The sequence below is a fragment of the Chelon labrosus genome (genome assembly GCF_963514085.1).
Source record: "Chelon labrosus genome assembly, chromosome: 7".
NCBI lineage: Eukaryota > Metazoa > Chordata > Actinopteri > Mugiliformes > Mugilidae > Chelon > Chelon labrosus.
In genome coordinates, this window is record NC_140343.1 from 27,867,857 (window position 1) to 27,886,458 (window position 18,602).

The following is an 18,602-nucleotide window of genomic DNA, read 5'->3' on the forward strand; positions in this document are numbered from 1 at the left end:
TAAAAATAACAACACAAAACAATATTAAAAGTGACACACAATAGAAATCCTAAAAATGATCTAATATCGAATACTGTGTTATTGATATTAGATCCCAGGTAAGCACCTAAGGGATTGTTTTCACTCAGAGTTGTTGAAAATTGCAGCTTAATGTACTCTGCTTTTAAATGTACACGTAAGATAAGCTTCTTTACTGTCAATGCGGTATATACAAGGCAGCTCAGATGCACTACCAGAAACAGCAACAGTAAATTGCAGCCGTTAACCAGCAAAAATGAAAATATGAAATTTCACAAAAAATAAATAAATAAATCTAATCCACCCCCCATTGCACTTGCTCTCAGTGCCAATGTATACATCGGAAGTGAAATGACTTCTTACTGCACTCACTCATTTATGTTAATAATACATGAATCCTGTCACATGCATTTCATCTTGCACAACTTACAGTCTATTTGGGACATTCGTGATGTTTTGACCTAAACTGGGTCCATTTCTGACTTTCCTCTACGTATAAACAAGATTTGAAACTATATTTATACCAAAATGGAAATGAACCAGAGTGGCATTAAAGTGAAGGTCCACATGACCCCAGATATAACTGAATAATAGCAGGCTGCAAAATAGTTTAAAATTTAAACCCCATGCTTTCTGGAGGTTTGGCACAAATATGTGAATGAAAAAAACTAAGACACTTTTTTATGTTATCAGAAATGATAACAAGAAGTGCAATTTCTGCAATTTCCCTATTGCAGGACAAAAAAAAAATATTTTTTTCTTAAATGGTGCATGTATCACACTGGAATATATTTCCTTATATTTAGAGCATTGAGCTAAAATGTTAAGCATCTTGAGAAGGCACAGACTGAATCCCTGCCCTGTCATCAGGCAATACACACCAGCAAGCGAGAGTACCTAAAATATTTAGATATTTCAAATTATTTTATTCAGTCTATTGAATTATGCTTTCTGTACATTTTAAAACCCAGTAAGACAGCCTAAATGTTGCATCAAAGCCTTGACTATACTGCTTAGAGTAAAAATCTTGGGTATAAATGTCAAAACTTTTGTTTTACTGCTATTTTGTCAATGGACAAATTCAAACGGGTGGGTCTCAAAATATTACGATCAGCTTCTAAAATGTCCATCATGTCCACATCTCCTCTTTGCTGATTTTAAACCCCCCGAATTCACGAAAAAGGAAAGAAAATTCAATTTTAACTGAATATTCTTGCAGGCCCTCTGTGTCTTCAGTGGTATATGACTTCAAGAAAAACAAAAAAGATATTATTCATTCAGGATTTTCTCCTAACTATGACCAGATATTAATTCTGGTCAGAAGTATTGATCTGAATCTCCACTCTCCGTCGACATCGCACAGCCAGTTCCACATAATTAAAAGTCTTCATGATCATATGATTTCAGGTTAAATCCCTCTGAGGAGCATGAGATTGTTTCTTCAGCTGAATTCCTGGCATTTTTTGCAGGATTTAAGTACTCGTGAGGTTTACAAGAATTTATCAAGAATGTCCCTTGGTTCTAGTCAGCCTATTGGGACGGAAATCAGGTCAGTTAAGATTCAGCCAGGTCATCCAGCAAGGGAACTCATGGGCTGTCTAAAACATGACCCACCACAGATGACAACTAGTTTTAACAGCTAGAGGTTTGCATTGCCATGAATTTAATAGCAAATAAAAGAGAGAAATATACATTCATGAAGTTTCTTTTCTGTGCAGGATTCTTTGTTGGGATAAGCCCCAACATGTCTGCATGTATGAATAATGACATTAATAATCACTCTTTTATTTGCACGTGCCAGTTTCAGGGCTGTGGTATTTGCTTTATGCTTTGCATTATGAAAGCCAGCAAAGAAGAAACAATTATGAAAATGTGCTCATATTCACCATTGGGCATTGGTAGTTTCAGTATTTGAAGTACCATCTTTATGCAAACAATAGACTGGCTGAGAAGAAGTGACAGACAGAGTGGGAGAGCCTGTCTGTGCACTGAGCTCAAACTCCAGGCTGGATGCCGCACGGCTCAGGTTTCCACTGCTTCTCTCTCTGTTTTTCACTCCTTCTTACTGTCACTCAGCAGCTGCTTTTGAAGATTAAAAACTGCTCCTGTTTCCCAGCTGTCAGAGAATGTGTGTACGCGAGGGACTGTGAATGGGTCTGTCTTTCCTGTTATCGACCATTTCTTATTATTTCAAGGGATTTACATTTGGGTGCCTCACATATCTCAAGTCTATATCGCATACCTTTTTCTTTTGATGCAGTCACCACTTGTGTGTAACCTCATAGTTTGACACCAATAAACACACTCATTGTTAATTCACATTCTCATAAGCATCGTGCTCTATGAGGCCATCTTTGTAGCTGACTGGGCCAAATGCTTTCATACACACAAGTGTGCCTAAAGGAGATTAAGAATTTAAGAAGATTACATTAATGAACTCATGATTGTAATCTAGGGTTAATTTATTTTGCTGCACTTTAACCCAACCCTCCCGTCCCCTCCCCCTTCCAGCGCCACGGCCCCAAGCCAAACTGGTCTGGGGACTGTGTGTATTATGTGTGTGTTTGCATATGCGTTGGTGCAAGCGTTGTGCAACTGGTCATTAATTACTTTTAGGCAGGCACGCCACTAATCAGACCCCCCACCATCATTTCTCAAAGCCCCCAGCGTTGCAGTAAACCGCTCAGCGAGTGTCTGTTCAGATGACAGTAACCGTCACTCCATTGTTGCTCGCAGACTCACTGTAACACATATTTTTTCACTCAAGGCAGGTGGTCTTCATAGTGAGGTCATCGTGTCTGAAACATAAGGCGAGGGGTCCACACAGGGGGTCATCCTCGAGCCTGGGCCTCAGCACCAAACGATGCAAAGGTTCTTATGACTTTCTATTTCGGTGGCTGACTCTTGCTCTTCATTAGTGTGCAGTAAGTGTTATTTATCTCCTTTGTGACAATGCAAGCTGACAGAGCAATATTTCTAGTTTACAGCAAAAGACTGAACATGAACACAACATGAATGTGTAAAGGAGAAGTGAATATCCAGATTAAAGTAACACAGAGTGGATGAATGCTATTTCATTTTAAAAACTGAATCACTTGCCAGGATAAAACACATGTCCATGCTGCAGTTAAAGGACTGAAGTCAGAGGGTGTATAAAATCACTTTAAACAAAATAACTTAAAACTGGTTGTAAAAGGAATACATCTGTCATGATTAAATATCTCTTGACAGCACATTTGAAAAAAGCTCAAACTGGAGTTCCTTTTGTTTGAGACTAGACTGAGGTGGGATTCATTGACATACATCGCCACCATGTGGCAAATATGTGAAGTGATGTTTTTGTGAGTTGTGTCGGCATGGATGAGTTCTGAGAAACGTCTCCGTCTGTTAAATATACCATTTTAAAAAAAGAAACAGAAAACCGTTATTTTTATTTTATTGATATATTATTTTATAATAACATTGGTCACATAGTCCACACTTACATGGTCAGTTTAACACTGCTTTGGATTGTCTGCAAAGTGACTGCATGTTTACGTGGACTCCACAGATATTAGCCACCTAATAATTCCTGCAGACTTTCTGGAACCGCTGTCCTTTCCTGCGGCGCCACCATCAGGTGGACTTTTTGTCATTTGTTGAAATATATCAGCAACCACTGGTCTACAGTCATCATCCTCAGAGAACTCATTACCAGGTCAAAATGTCATGTCATCTGATCATTTGCTTTCTGTCTGAATACCTGCAAAATGTCACGTTCTCATCAGCTTGACTTTATTTATCCCCACTGTGGGATTATTTAATAATTTAAGAGGTGATTTTCTATTTGATGCCATTCCTCGGTTGATCAAGAGCTATGTTACTGCCTACAGACTTCTAAAAGGTAATACTTCCAAAGCTTAGCCAGATATTCATTTATTTTTGTTAATGTCTGGCAGCATTTTGTAATGGAAATTCAGACAGCAGCATGGCAGACACAAGCAATCGAGCTTTGATGACACAATGAAATACCTAGCCATGGTATTTTCAGCAGCTAAATAATACCTCTAAATGATAAAATGATTTCATAAAGATATTTTGAGCTGTTTGAGGAAACTCTTGATCGGTTTATAATACAACTGTTGAAACTTGCACACTTAATTCCCTGTATTATAAATAATAGACATACACTATATTACCAAAAGTATTCGCTCACCCATTCAAATGATCAGAATCAGGTGTTCTAATCACTTGGCCTGGCCCCAGGTGTATAAATTCAAGCACTCAGGCATGCAGACTGTGAAACAAGACATTTGTGAAAGAATGGGCCGCTCTCAGGAGCTCAGTGAATTCCAGCGTGGAACTGTCATAGGATGCCACTTGTGCAACAAATCCAGTCGTGAAAATTTCCTCGCTCCTAAATATTCCACAGTCAACTGTCAGCTCTATTATAACAAAATGGAAGCGTTTGGGAAAAACAGCAACTCAGCCACGAAGTGGTAGGCCACGTAAAGTGACGGAGAGGGGTCAGCGGATGCTGAAGCGCATAGTGCAAAGAGGTCGCCGACTTTCTGCACAGTCAATTGCTACAGAGCTACAAACTTCATGTGACCTTCAGATTAGCCCAAGTACAGTACGCAGAGAGCTTCATGGAATGGGTTTCCATGGCCGAGCAGCTGCAGCCAAGCCACACATCACCAAGTGCAATGCAAGGCGTCGGATGCAATGGTGTAAAGCACGCCGCCACTGGCCTCTAGAGCAGTGGAGACGCGTTCTCTGGAGTGATGAATCACGCTTTACCATCTGGCAATCTGATGGACGAGTCTGGGTTTGGAGGTTGCCAGGAGAACGGTACATTTCAGATTGCATTGTGCCAACTGTGAAATTTGGTGGAGGAGGAATTATGGTATGGGGTTGTTTTTCAGGAGCTGGGCTTGGCCCCTTAGTTCCAGTGAAAGGAACATTGAATGCTTCAGGATACCAAAACATTTTGGACAATTCCATGCTCCCAACCTTGTGGGAACAGTTTGGAGCGGGCCCCTTCCTCTTCCAACATGACTGTGCACCAGTGCACAAAGCAAGGTCCATAAAGACGTGGATGACAGAGTCTGGTGTGGATGAACTTGACTGGCCTGCACAGAGTCCTGACCTGAACCCGATAGAACACCTTTGGGATGAATTAGAGCGGAGACTGAGAGCCAGGCCTTCTCGACCAACATCAGTGTGTGACCTCACCAATGCGCTTTTGGAAGAATGGTCAAAAATTCCTATAAACACTCTCCTCAACCTTGTGGACAGTCTTCCCAGAAGAGTTGAAGCTGTAATAGCTGCAAAAGGTGGACCGACATCATATTGAATTCTATGAGTTAGGAATGGGATGGCACTTCAGTTCATAGAATGAGTAAAGGCAGGTGAGCGAATACTTTTGGTAATATAGTGTATGCTTATCCAACACACATTTAATGAGAACAGGCTTGTTGGCTTTCAGTTTTATTCTGATCTCTATATAAGAGCAGTGTAAGTGCATAATGATAATAAGAATAATAATAATAACTATATTTTACATGTTACATTCATTTAAAACGTTACATTATTTTTGTTTATCATAAGTTGAACAAAACTATATAACTATACGATATAAGACAAGTAAACACGTGAAGAGCCACATCTTAAAGAACTTATACAGATTGTTTTATTTGACTTATTAAATGTATTTGACCTGTGTAATATTCATGTTAGTTTCACACTCGAAACTAACAAGTTTTTCTCTTAGGTCGTGTTTTCATTGCACACTAACTGTGTCCGGTCACATGGAGACTACATTTCCCAAGGAAAAAAATAAAAAATCCAACGCGGAAATGACGTATTTGAACTTCCGCTTCTGTCAAGGGCATCGAATACTAGCGTTAGCCAATACTAGCAGTGGCTGTCCACACGTGTAGTGAAAGAAACTCCACAAAGTCACAGTTTCGATAACGACTCCTGCGGAGATGGACGGGTTTGGGTCAGACTTCTCTGCCGGAGGATCGGGGGGTAAAATGGACACCGGTACCATCATGGAGCAGGTCAAGGTTCAGATCGCGGTGGCTAACGCACAGGAGCTGCTGCAGGTAAATCAATGGAGACAGCAGCTAAGCTAGCAGGACTATCCTGAGGCTACAGAGTTTTAACTGTAGTAAAGTTTATTGGATTCACTGATCTTGTCAGCATGTCGCAAAGCCAATGTTATGTTAGAGTAACTCTTCAGAAGAAGTGAAACGCTGCTGATACACCGTAACCTAGAAAACTACTGACTCTTAAACCAGATGTGATGTAACTTTGAACCAGTTAGAGGGTTGGTTAGTTTTTTTTTTTTTTTTTTTTTTTAAATCTGCACATCGCCAAATAAATGCTTCAGATCGGGTCGAGTGTTTGTTATAAAGTACAATAATCAGTGTTTTTGTTTTTCAGAGAATGACAGACAAATGCTTCAAGAAGTGCATAGGTAAACCTGGAAGCTCATTGGACAACTCGGAGCAGGTATGTGTTGGGGCAAGATGAGCTGATTTCAGATCCAGACAGACACCAGCTGGAACTACTAGTCGATAGTTTATTTTATAGTTTAGTTTTTAAGTTAAAATCTTCTGGTACTGAATATCTGAACAAAATAAGCACTGAAAATAACTGAAAATAAGTTCTGTAATCTCATTGCTGTCTTCCTCACAGAAATGTATTGCCATGTGTATGGATCGGTACATGGACGCCTGGAACACCGTGTCCAAAACATACAACTCCAGGCTGCAGAGGGAACGAGCTCGCATGTGAACGTCCCTCTTTTCGTTCCTCCCTTCCTCCGGCTGCTGCCCACAGTTAATTCCGGCTCAGTGCACCGCTGGAGGTCTCAAGCTGTGCACAGGTGTGGCGGCGGCACAATTTCGACTTCTGCCATAATACCTCACAGACAGGCGAGCAGAGCTTGTGGACTCTTGCCATAATGTGGACATTTTTATTTTATTCTGAGTTGGTTGATTATTTGTGTCTTAAATGTTAGAAATAACTAATCCTGTCCTTTGTAGTTTGATTGGAAACTCTAAATTGCGTGTTGGAGTGTGAATGGGTGATTACATGCAAGCCCCTTTGCTGCCCCTTAAACACCATGTCTGTACAAGACTCCTCCTGCTGACCAGGAAAGCCGTACTGATGCATGTGGCTTAATGGAGACCCTTACTCTGACATCTTCCTTTTGTCGAACTGAGGTTAAAATCATATTTTGCTTGAATTATGATGCACAGATCAGAAACAGAACTCCTTCTAGTCACTGCAAAGTGACTACAATGTGCAAAATATTTGCACCTGCAAAATAAGCTGCACAACTGGAGCCAGTAAGGGACTAGACTTAAAAGATCTACTTAACAACCATCAAGAAGAATTGAGGAGCAATTTGGTGTTTTCACAGCCGCGAATCTGACATTCACCAGCCCCCAAACAGACCTGTATCGAAGTACACCCAGAGAACAAAACAGTTTTGTCTGAGCATGTGTTTTAGTTGTCACACTATCTGCTGCCCTCTACAGTAGTGGGCTTGTTTCAGCGGGGTCTGCCTCGCTCTAGACTGTGGCTGTCTCGGCTTCGTTTGTGGGCGGGGGTTGTCAGATGTCTGGGAACCTCTGCCCACCTTTTATTCCCGAGCTGTGTCACAATTAAGAGCCAGAAAAGCCTGTGAACACCATTTGCAGTGTGATTGTGAGCAAAAGGAATATTTTCCATGAAAAATAAATCTTGTCAACTGATTATTTTCTTGTTTTTCTTAATAAGATTAATGAATTAGACTCGGTTCAGAGCGTGCATGTCACTTTTTCATACTGAACTATATTTTCCCAAAAACACACCTTTCATTAACAATCATTACATTCCATCTTGGTCTTATTTTTTTAGATACAAAAAGACAAGAAAGATTAAACCACATATATTCTGAACCCCACAAAGCACCCTGTACATTATGTTTACCTGTCAGGAAAATAAATAACTGTAATAAATACTTCAAATCACACATGTTGAAATGTCCATAAGCCACAGTTCAGGATTATTTCTTGAGTTGATGAAGGATGGTCGCAGTTTGCATGATTGCACAGTATTACAAACAGCACCCATGAGCAGTAGATCACACTGGTCAATACTGTGTCAGCTGAGTTTGTGAGGCTTTTAGCATGACTTAAGTCCTTGTACAGTACAGTTTTGTGGAGAAGATGCATAATTGAAATCCACTGTGTCCACATGATTTGTCATTCCTCTGAAAGCATGGCTGCTTTTTTCACCGTCACTTCAGAACGGTAGATGTGTGGATATCCATTTCCTGACAGACGTCACGCGGGTGTAAACTCCCGGAAAACCAATTCGCCCACATCCGTGTCCCCAGCTGGTCACTCCGACAATAAACCACGGGCCGGAGTGCTGACGACAAGTCAACGGTCCTCCAGAGTCCCCCTGGATGACAGTGCACTTATTTGATTAAAAATTAAAATGACTTCAATGCTTTTTAGTCTCCAGTAAATAAAAGTGACTAAAATAATTGATTAGGGAGGAGAGAGGAAGCAGGTGAACGACACAGCAGTACAGCACAGAGAGAAAGTCACTTGGATCTCTGCTGAGATGCCAGGTGCTCTGACCGAGACAGGAATGCATGTGGGTTTCCTTACATAAGAAGATTACAGAGCGGGTGAGGGCGAGAAGGGGGTCTGTATTTCTAGGAAAAGAGGCATACTTCTCTATCAGATAAGCATCTCTCCCAGTTTTTCCCCATTTATATAATCTGTATATATGTGAACCCTATTTTAATCCCATGTCTTCACTTTTTCTTAAGAAATGTTTTGGAAGCCTTTTAAAGGGCAAGATTTACTTTGCTCTGACCTGGTTAACCATCAACTGTGAAAACATTCATTAAAGCCATGGCCCTACTTCCCTGAGCCTAGTGTAATCTTAGTTCACAATCTTGCAGCTCAGAAGCTGCCAAGACTGTCTCAGCCAGATGTCCGGCTCATTTCCAGGCAGGGAAGGAGACGTATGTTTAACACAGTGTATTGTGCAGCATCTTACCAAACAGGTGTCCCTGCCTCCCTCCATCAATCCAGCACACATCATGTTTGGAGTCAGCACGTTTCCATATGACTGCTGGCAGTCTGCCTGGTCGATGATGTTCACTGCAGCTTTCTGCAGCAGGTTCGTCAATGAACCTATAGGAATCAGTTGTTATATTAGCTGGATATGCACTGAGTCAAACTTGTAAATATCAGTTTCCGCTGTTGCAAGAACCATCAAACAGAATTCCATTCACTCCCATTGTTAGCAGTGGGAGTTTCAGAGGTAGATAAGGCACACCTCAACAGATAAAAGCAAAGCTATATGCCAGACTATATTTCCATAGATTCAATTAATTTTTTGGAATTTGCGTAATCAAGCAAATTCAGCGGTATTCAATATTCACATGTTCCATTCCATACAGTCTCACTGATAATAAAGCTTTAAAGACTTCACAATTTTTTGAATGTTTTCTGTCTTGAGTCTCAGCTGAGACACATGATTTCTTTTTGAGTGCCCTACAACTGGTTTACAATAATCCAGACTGTACATGTCTTCTGAAAAACTGGATGAAATGTCGGTATGAGCCTACAGGTCCTGTATCACCTCCTTCCCTCATGGATCCCCAGCCTGCAACGTAGCACTCTGCATTCTTCAGGAAGCGGTGCACCGGTGAGGGAAGACAGACAGACTGGATGGTGTAAGACATGGGTGCTGGGACAGCCAGCTCCAGAAGAGCCACGTCGTGGTCCATGTTGGTGCCATTGAAAGCTGGGTGGATGATCACCCTCTGGATGGGAATGACCAGGGCTCCTACCCCAGAACGCAGCACAGACCCCAAGCTTACTGCCCAGTTAGTAGGACCAGGGTCACTGTGAGTGTGAGTCATGAACAAAAGCAGTTATAAAAGTGTCTTGTAACTGAAGAGCAATGGTTGATGTAAATTTTAAGTACCTTTTGAAGCAATGTGCTGCAGTCAGTAACCATTTGTTGTGAATGAGTGTGGCACCACAGCGGTGAAGTCTCTGGTACTGGAGGCTACCAATCCAAGGCCACTCTCCCCGCCGAGCTGTTACTCCACCCACAATCCTTTGGGAGCCCAGCGCAGGACGCAAACCACAGTCTCAGAAAAATAAAAGAACACCACTCAGAAACATGTCCTGTAAAAACAACGTACTTCCCTTCATGCATATTAATGTACCACAATGTCTTTCATCTGCCCCATCGGGGCAGTCAGAGACTCCGTCACACTCTGGATTGACCTTGCTGATGCAGGAAGTAGAACTGCACTGGAAGTTTCCACTGCAGTTCAAAACTGAAATACATGGGAGACAGATCAACACAACATTAGTGGCATTACTAATGAATGAGCCCTTAATATTGATTTGGTTTTAGGAGGACATTACCAGCTGATGGTAGTGCAGAGTCCATGGCTACAGTTCCCAATACTGGACCTTCACTTAGGCTCTCTCCTGTCACAGGAACTGGCACAGTGGAAACATACTGGGAGTAACCACGGACCAAGCTGGGATCTGCGTGGCTTAGAATCCAGTTGCGGAGCCTGGTTACACGGGAATAAACCCCAGGCCTGTTGATCTGGGCACAGCCCACTCCCCAGCTCACCACCCCGGCCAGGAAGAATCTTCCGGGGGCACCCTCGCACACCAAAGGCCCTCCAGAGTCGCCCTGCATATGACACAAATGACCCTTTTTTTTTTCTTTTTTTCTTTTTTTTAATGCAGCAACCGATGAGCAAAATGTTTTTGGATTTTCAGTTTAATGTCAGCCAATCAGTGTTGGATGATTAGGATGTGAGTGGCCAATTTCAATGTTTACATGGATGAACTTTGAGCCTCGACCCTGCACGCCTTGTTTTGTGATGGTCAAGCTGCAGACAATAGGTTCAAGTCTATATACTTGTAAGTGTATATTATTTTAATTAGACAGCCAACACAAGTGGGTGAAGGGGAATTATATGTAACTTTGATTTGTGTTTGGCTCCTTAAACTCTAGTAGAACGAGCTGCTCTTCCCACATATATTTTTAGAAGAGGCATACCAAATATTACCAGCTTCATGGATGAACACCTTTAACAAAAGCTTACATTTTCAAAATGCAACATCAGTTATGCAATTTTGACCGTCTTTGTCACATAAAGGGTATCAAAGTCAATATCACAATTAACTGAGCCTTCACTTCAGAGTAATTCCATACTTTCTTCCTGTGTTATTAACACCACACAATATGTTAAGGGTGAGTAACAGACACAACCTACAGGCATCTCTTTTCTAGGGTGCGAACGGTGTTGGTATACAGCTTTGGCCTTATTTATCGTTTCAAGGTAGAAAGGCAGATCAAGAGCACCAGTGTATGTGTACACACTCTGCCCGAAGACAAGAAAGTATTGTAGGAAAATGTAAGATGATAGCTCGTGTTATTGAACCCACCTGGTGTGGGCTGTTGTCACAGAGCTGGAGATACTGCACTGACCTGACACGAGTCCACCTTGCCCTGCAGGAATCCAGCGCACATCATGTTGTGACTAACAGCTCCTCTGTACACAGACGATTTATTGCACACCTTGGAGTCGATGACTTTCACCACCGCTTTCTGCAGCGTCGGAGGCACCTCCGCTGAATGACCAAGGATTACAGGACACGTGAATTACTCCCACCCTCCAGGCGTTTAAAGTAACTACATGCAGATACGTTCAGATTATTCAGAAAACTTTCTTTGTCCCCAGGGGCAGTCTAATGCGTGATATAATAATATAATACTATGATATGAATCTGGATGTCCTGGGAGGCTACAACTTTTTAAATGACTGTTGTAGCTGAATTAATACGCAATGACTGAACCTCTTTAGTTGTATTAATGGTCCATTTCTCAGGAGTCTCTTTGGAAAGAAAATTCAAACCTCCAGAGTTAAACCGTAAAATACTGACAATACTCCCCTCTCTGACTGACTAAAGCGCGTCGCCTTTTCACTATAAATTACTCATCTGTTGTGTTGAGGTGTGCACATGCATGCAGACTCACAACTAAAATGGTGTAGTGCGCCCCATCCCGACACCACGCAGCTCTGCCCAGGCGCAAAAACATGAGACGGGGAGGGCAAGCAGACAGGCTGGACGTAAGCCCCGAAAGTGAGAGGGGTCTCCAGCTCCAGCACAGTCACATCGTTATCTGTGGTCATGGGGTTGTAGTCTGGAGACACGACTAAAGACTTGATGTTAACCATTTTGGACTCCGACTCCTCCCCGCTCACCAGTCTGGCTCCGACCATGGCAGTCCAATCCCGGGGGTCGGTGTCCCTAAAACCAAAAAAGGAGAGACTAATCTAGATCTCACCATTATCATATGTAATTTGTGGAATGGCACACAAGCCATACTCTCAAATTAAATCTTCGTAAATTACGACTTCAACAGATACAGATATTTCTCTTCACTACTTACATCTAAATTGTGTGACATCAAATAAAACTACTGTTTCATACCATTTTATTCAAATGCAGTGATGGGTAAAAAACCAAAAGAAATGATAGCTGCCTACCTCTCAAAGCAGTGTGCTGCGCTGACCAGCCAGCGTTCACTGATGATGGAGGCTCCACAGGTGTGACGTCCATGGAGCCTCAGACTGACCTGCCATGGCAGCTCCCCTTGCCGAGCATCCTCCCCGCCCACTACCCGACTCCCCATGGTAGGACGTGTACCGCAGGCTGAGAGGGAGGAAGGAGATGTGAATAAAAGGTGAGCAATCAAATTCTGTTTTGCAGAATACAATGTCATTTGTAGTCTGAGAAATCATTCACCACAACGAGCTTCGTCAGATCCGTCTGCACAGTCCGGGATGAAGTCACACTCCGGATTTAGTTTGGTGACACACTCGCCATTGTCACAGGCGAAAGTATTGTCAGGACACCTGGCTGGAAAGCACAGATGAAGGGAAATAGAAAGTAAAAAAAAAATCACTCTAAGAAAGAAAATCATGGAAATCGGCTTCTTTGGAAATAAATGGTTTAAACAGAGCAGTGATGATAAGGTGTTAAGGTGGTCATGGCGTATCGGCAGTAATTAGTAATTTCCACTACTTGCTACTGTTACTACTTAATATGATAAATGTAACTTCATTATATAAGCAACTGTGAACAAAAACTGATTTTCTTTTTATGGATGTGTGTTAACTCACCTATCATCTCATCACCGATAGCATAAAATGACTTCCCACTGGCTCCTGGAAAGAAAAACATTAGACCCTGAGAGACCACACATTGCTCAGCCGAGGCCTATTTTTTTATCACTGCACACATCCACTTGCGGGACCACAGACACTCAACTGATGACAGCATAGCTCTACTACCCAGTAAGATGATAGCACTGATCTGTCCAAACTCTGGCACCTCCAGTGGTTTCCCATGCATCACTGAGCTGAGTCCTGCTCTCAGCAAGTCCTGAACGAAGTTGTCTGAATACTGCTGGATCTTGGACACCCCGAAGACCAGTCTGAATGTTGCCATCACGTCGCCGTTTATGTTACTGGGAAGACAGAAAAAACACACAATGTTGTTTAGGTGCTGTTTATTGGTTTGAGCGAATAACTTTCGCTTTCACTTACCCATAGGCAACAATACTGCAGTCAATGTAGTGGTGTGATATAGATGAGGCAATGAAGACATTTTTAATCTGAAAGATAAGGGTAATTAGCAGTTTAACACGTTTTAAAGGAAATATTGTGTGAAAGCTGCAGATCAGCACTAACCTTGGATTTTAAAACTGCAGACAGTACTATGGAGAAACCAGAGTTCTCGTCCTGCAGAGCAGCATCATACTTCAGACCTTTCAGCTCCACTGTCTCCATGAAATAATGCTGCTCCTGCACCAGGTATGCTGGCAGGGAAGAAGGACAAATGGTTAGTACTTTAAGATGGCATCTGAAAAAAAAAGAACCGTTTACATACTCAGTTTCAAAATGTCACTTTACAAATGTGCGTTTTTTGGTGGATGGCACGTCGCTGCATGGCGACTCACCTATAACCAGGCCTACAAAGATGCCGATGATAAGGAAGATGAGGAGGAAGGCTATGAGGGTGCTCCTGTAGCAGGCAGGATTAGAGGGGGCAGAAGATGCTCCTGAAGACGACCACGTCCCTCCTCCTCCACCTCCTCCTCCGTCCTTCTTCAACTCCATGTTGGATTCACAGCACCAACCTCACAGCTCACATTCAACTGTCTCCAGTATCATAACGCATGACAGACGAAATCATCCAGGCCTGGTTGAAATAAAACCATTGCTCTGTAAATCACTGTATTCAGCATATACAGTATATGTGACATCACTAATGAAGAAACATAGAATCAGACAAGTATTGACATTATGATCAAACATTGTACATGGTAATAGAGTTTTTCATGTGTGTTCAGTATAATTAGATACACTTGTATGTTTTATTATTACATTAAAGAACAGAAAAAAAAAACAGAAGTTTAAATAACGTTCTTATTTAACAGAGCTGTATGAACCATTTAGAGAACAGTATAATCGCCATGATATAAAATAGTAACCGTAGTTATATACGGTAGTTATAGATATAATAATATTGTACACTTAACCATGGTGTAATTAATTAAGGACTAAAGTTCTAAATGAGCGCACAGTTGCGTGTGAATAGGAGCACTGGCTGAGATTGTGAATTTACAAGTGTGCGTAAAAGAGACCAAGGAGGCCATGTTGCTTGGAAATCACAAATCATATGTGGAGAAAAAAAGGTAAAACACCGGGAAACATTCCACAAGTTTTACAGAAAACTGGACGCCGAAGACATTCACCGAACCTCTAATTTACGCACGGTGACTCCAGGTGCATCCCACTGTGGAGCGTCGAACAATGCAGGCTTTATGTCCTCAGGTAGACTGGCTCGCCTCTCTTTTCTCCCATTGCTTTCAACGCCGACATCCACGATTTCCAGAGGTTCTCAGCGCACGCAGGAGCAGAAACAAGGATGGTAGACGATGCGATAGCACCGAGGGGTCCTGCTATTTGTTCCAACCTTCCAAGGGGCGTGGCGCGTCCCTCCACAGGTAGCTCACCTTTACGACTCTGCTTCAGAAATCCCCGGCCGACCCTCCTTCTATCCGCCTTGATCCCTTTGGTTACACCCCGGTGTGCACAAGCATTTCTTTTGTCACCTCAGAGCTGCCATAGTCTCCAAGTAAATAATAAACACCTCCTAGTCCTTCATTGCAGCAAGCCTGAGTTTATATTAACAATGAAATGGACATAGAAGTATATATGTTCTTCAGTGGAGCTCAGTACTCCCTCTGTAGCTGTTGTTCGGGTGTCTGTGCTCCATTGACACAGTGACTGAGCAGCAGAGGAGGAGCAAAGCCTGCTGGAATTCTGCCTTTTTCTTCTTGGCTGGAAGTCCCGGCCTTCCAGCACTTAGAAAACCCTGAACTTATCTGGACATCAGAATGTTTTAAAGTGTTATTTACAGTCCTGCAATATATTTTAGGCTTTTACATCACTTAAGTGAAATTTGGGGCCCAGTTTTAGATGTATTCCTCAAAAGAGAAATTGTAATGAACCTATATTTATTGTTTTAACCACAGCCTCTCATTACAGAGCTCTTGGATCCAGTTTCAACTAAAATAAATTTACATAGTTTTAGTCTTAACTTGCAAAGTCTCTTCTGGCATCCCCAAAGGAACCAAATGCCAACAAAGGTAAACAAGTTTAAGACATTATTCCCACACCCTGCTTAAAACACTTCTGACTCAAGCAGCAGTTAAAACCACAAATGGCCCTTTGTCAACACACGCTCCCTTTATTCCTTTAAACGCGCTCAAAGATCACAATCACACTTGAATTTAGGCCACTCACTCTTCGTATGGACCACTAGACACAACACCCCAGTGGATGCCCCCAGTTACTCTGCTGTAACATGACAATAATATGACCTCTTTTGAGGATTTATGTTATTATCCAGAATTAGCTGATGCTAACCAAGAGATATTTTGCAACATCCAGGGTTCTTTGAACCATATTTAAAATCGCTGTTTGCATTCTGAATCTACATATCTACTCTGAACAAGAACTAAAGAAAACAAACAAATGGCATATACTAGATTTTCACTTTATTTTCTTATCAAAACAACAAAGAATAGTAAAAAGTTTACTTCTTCTACATAAAAAGAAAATTGTCCTGTTAACATTTCCCAAACACATGGGCTCTTTACAACACAAATCTTTGCACACAAGAGACAGAAATAAACGTGCAGTGCATACAAATGTTTTTGTTGCTGACTAACACAACTGCTCTGTTGTATGAACTAGTAATGTCATGGTTAAAAGAAAATAAAAAGGCAAAACAATTCAAGTGTGCATCTTTCAGCAGGCAGCAGCCTGTGTCTTAGCCATCCTGCTGCTGTATGAACGGGTTAGGTATGGCCTCCATGCCATCCTGAGGACAGATTAGAACTACGGAGGTTCCTCTGCAGACCACCAGCCCCAGCTGCCTGGTGTCTTCTGTCAGTTTCAGCTGGTCATCTGGATCTGGATGCACAAGAGGTACAGGTACACAGGAGTTTGAGATCAAAGTATAACATTATGTAAACCACTAGGTTATAATTACATTTCAAAACACAAGCACATTTCCAGGCATAACATGGGGGCAATCTGAGTCAAAACTAAACTTCGCAAGAAGAGACCTGATATGTAACTTTGCATATGAAGATATACTTAGTGTGTCTCTTTTTCCAATCGTTAATATACAACCTTTCTTTCTGGCCATTTGTATTGACAGCTGTACGTATGTCAATACAAAAAAAAGCCAGAATGTGGGACATTTTTAATGGCTGGATAAAACCAAAAACAGTATGCATACTTCCAGTAGCACGGTTTCGCCCCAGTAAATGTACAGCACATACAAAACTCAAGATACAAGTAGGGATGATGTGTACTGTGCAGATCTGCAGGTGTAGATTATCTGTTGCTAACTTAGTTGCATTTGACATACATTAGCCTTTATTTACCCTAATTATTAAATAAACATTTCTACTTCTGACACTAAGATTCACTTTTTGAAGTATAATCTGAAGAAATACAGTCATCGTCAGTTCTTTAAAGTAAATGCATAGTCTATTTGAACATAAGCCTTTGGCCCGTGGGATGACAGCAGTTCAAGGCCTCATGGTCCAAAATCAGGCAACAATGAAAACTAAACAGTTGTGTCTAGGAGGAGTCTTTTGATTGGTGGACTAAACACACCACTGGTACACTGCTATAATAATTAGATAAAGTCAGTACGGAATGTTCTGTCTCTACCCCTCTCCTATTGGGCCACTTCTACTTCTTCATTCATGTCATCACTTCCGACATGATAAGTTATGCTTAGGTGCTGTACGGGTGATATTAAGTGAAAGAGCTGGTGGTGGAGTTCTGCAGGTGCAAACACTCAACATACCAGTGAACATCTGGGGAATGGAGATAGAGATTGTGAAGTCATACAAGTACTTGAGTGTTCAGGTCAACTAAATGGACTGGACTGCCAACACTAATGCACTCTACAGGAAAGGACAGAGCAGACTATCTGCTTAAATCCTTTGGCGTGCAGAGAGCATGCCCCCTTGACCCAGTGGAGGTGGTGGGAATCAGGTGGATGATGGCTATTGCTCTTGATTAATTTGTCTTCATGCATTTAATGTGTGAGTTTGTGTCCACTTACCACGCATATACTCGATTGTGCCGTCAAGCACCAGGTTCAACAGAGGATCGAACCCTTTCAGGACGCCACTAGCTGGAAGAAAAACACACGGTGTAACGTTTGCATCGGTTAGATCAGGTTTAAATACAACAAACACTTCAGATGCATCAAAGCCAAAACAAATACACCTTCCACAAGCTCATCTGGTTAGCGTTAGCATATTATTAGACTAATCCGCATACCTTCCCGTCCTCCTTGAAACTTCACACGAATCGGCTTGTCGATGTATTTTGACAGGTCGAAGATGCTCTCCTTTTTCTTCTTCTCTTTATCCTGCACGGGGAAAATTCGCGTTGTTTTTAAGTCACATGCTTGCTAACCGCAAACAAACACCAACCTAGCCTGCTATTAGCTTAACTCGGCTAGCTAAGTTAGCAAATGTAAGAGAAACGACATATACTATTTTTGAATAGTTGCTCTAGATCCCACATGGAGTTCGGAATAACCCGATAATGGCTAACAATATATTTGCTCATGTTAATGCGTACAAAGACATAAATATGTTTGAATGGAAGCGAAAACCTTACGAACTCACCGCCATGTTCGCTGCGTGACACGGAAGTTAAACTTTGACCCGAGAGTGTTCAACCAATCAAATCATCGAGCGCCTTTAGATGACGTAATCATTAGTACTTTTTGAACTAGTTTATTCACTTTGTTGATAAATGATTTCTATTTAAATTTAATAATTAATATTTTAGTGTTAAATCATAAGTCATGACGCAAAGGAGTTTAAATTAGAACTGATTTTTTTAACTGACCTCCTTTTCCTTGCTGTGTATTGCCAGC

The 18,602-nt window shown here is 41.7% G+C and overlaps 3 protein-coding genes across 3 annotated transcripts; 1 reads left to right on the plus strand and 2 right to left on the minus strand.

The window, feature by feature from the left end:
* Window positions 1–5,625: 5,625 nt before the first annotated feature.
* Window positions 5,626–7,767, plus strand: timm13 (translocase of inner mitochondrial membrane 13 homolog (yeast)). The gene is made up of 3 exons (XM_084548469.1): window positions 5,626–6,107; window positions 6,448–6,516; window positions 6,703–7,767. Exons 1-3 carry the CDS (start codon window positions 5,988–5,990, stop codon window positions 6,799–6,801), a joined length of 288 nt encoding a protein of 95 aa, XP_084404595.1. The 5' UTR covers window positions 5,626–5,987; the 3' UTR covers window positions 6,802–7,767.
* Window positions 7,768–7,877: 110 nt separating this feature from the next.
* On the minus strand, window positions 7,878–14,239 carry tmprss9 (transmembrane serine protease 9; the record flags this gene model as incomplete). Its single annotated transcript, XM_084548465.1, has 15 exons — window positions 7,878–8,460; window positions 9,070–9,206; window positions 9,658–9,923; window positions 10,006–10,174; window positions 10,253–10,366; window positions 10,458–10,737; window positions 11,542–11,684; window positions 12,091–12,365; window positions 12,605–12,770; window positions 12,864–12,977; window positions 13,241–13,285; window positions 13,412–13,587; window positions 13,667–13,734; window positions 13,811–13,938; window positions 14,080–14,239. The coding sequence occupies 15 exons, from the start codon at window positions 14,237–14,239 to the stop codon at window positions 8,299–8,301; spliced, it is 2,403 nt and encodes an 800-aa protein (XP_084404591.1). The 3' UTR covers window positions 7,878–8,298.
* Window positions 14,240–16,169: 1,930 nt separating this feature from the next.
* lsm7 (LSM7 homolog, U6 small nuclear RNA and mRNA degradation associated) lies at window positions 16,170–18,373 on the minus strand. The gene is made up of 4 exons (XM_084548850.1): window positions 18,349–18,373; window positions 17,996–18,086; window positions 17,775–17,846; window positions 16,170–16,603 (listed from the first exon to the last, which is right to left on the minus strand). The coding sequence occupies exons 1-4, from the start codon at window positions 18,352–18,354 to the stop codon at window positions 16,461–16,463; spliced, it is 312 nt and encodes a 103-aa protein (XP_084404976.1). The 5' UTR covers window positions 18,355–18,373; the 3' UTR covers window positions 16,170–16,460.
* Window positions 18,374–18,602: the final 229 nt, after the last annotated feature.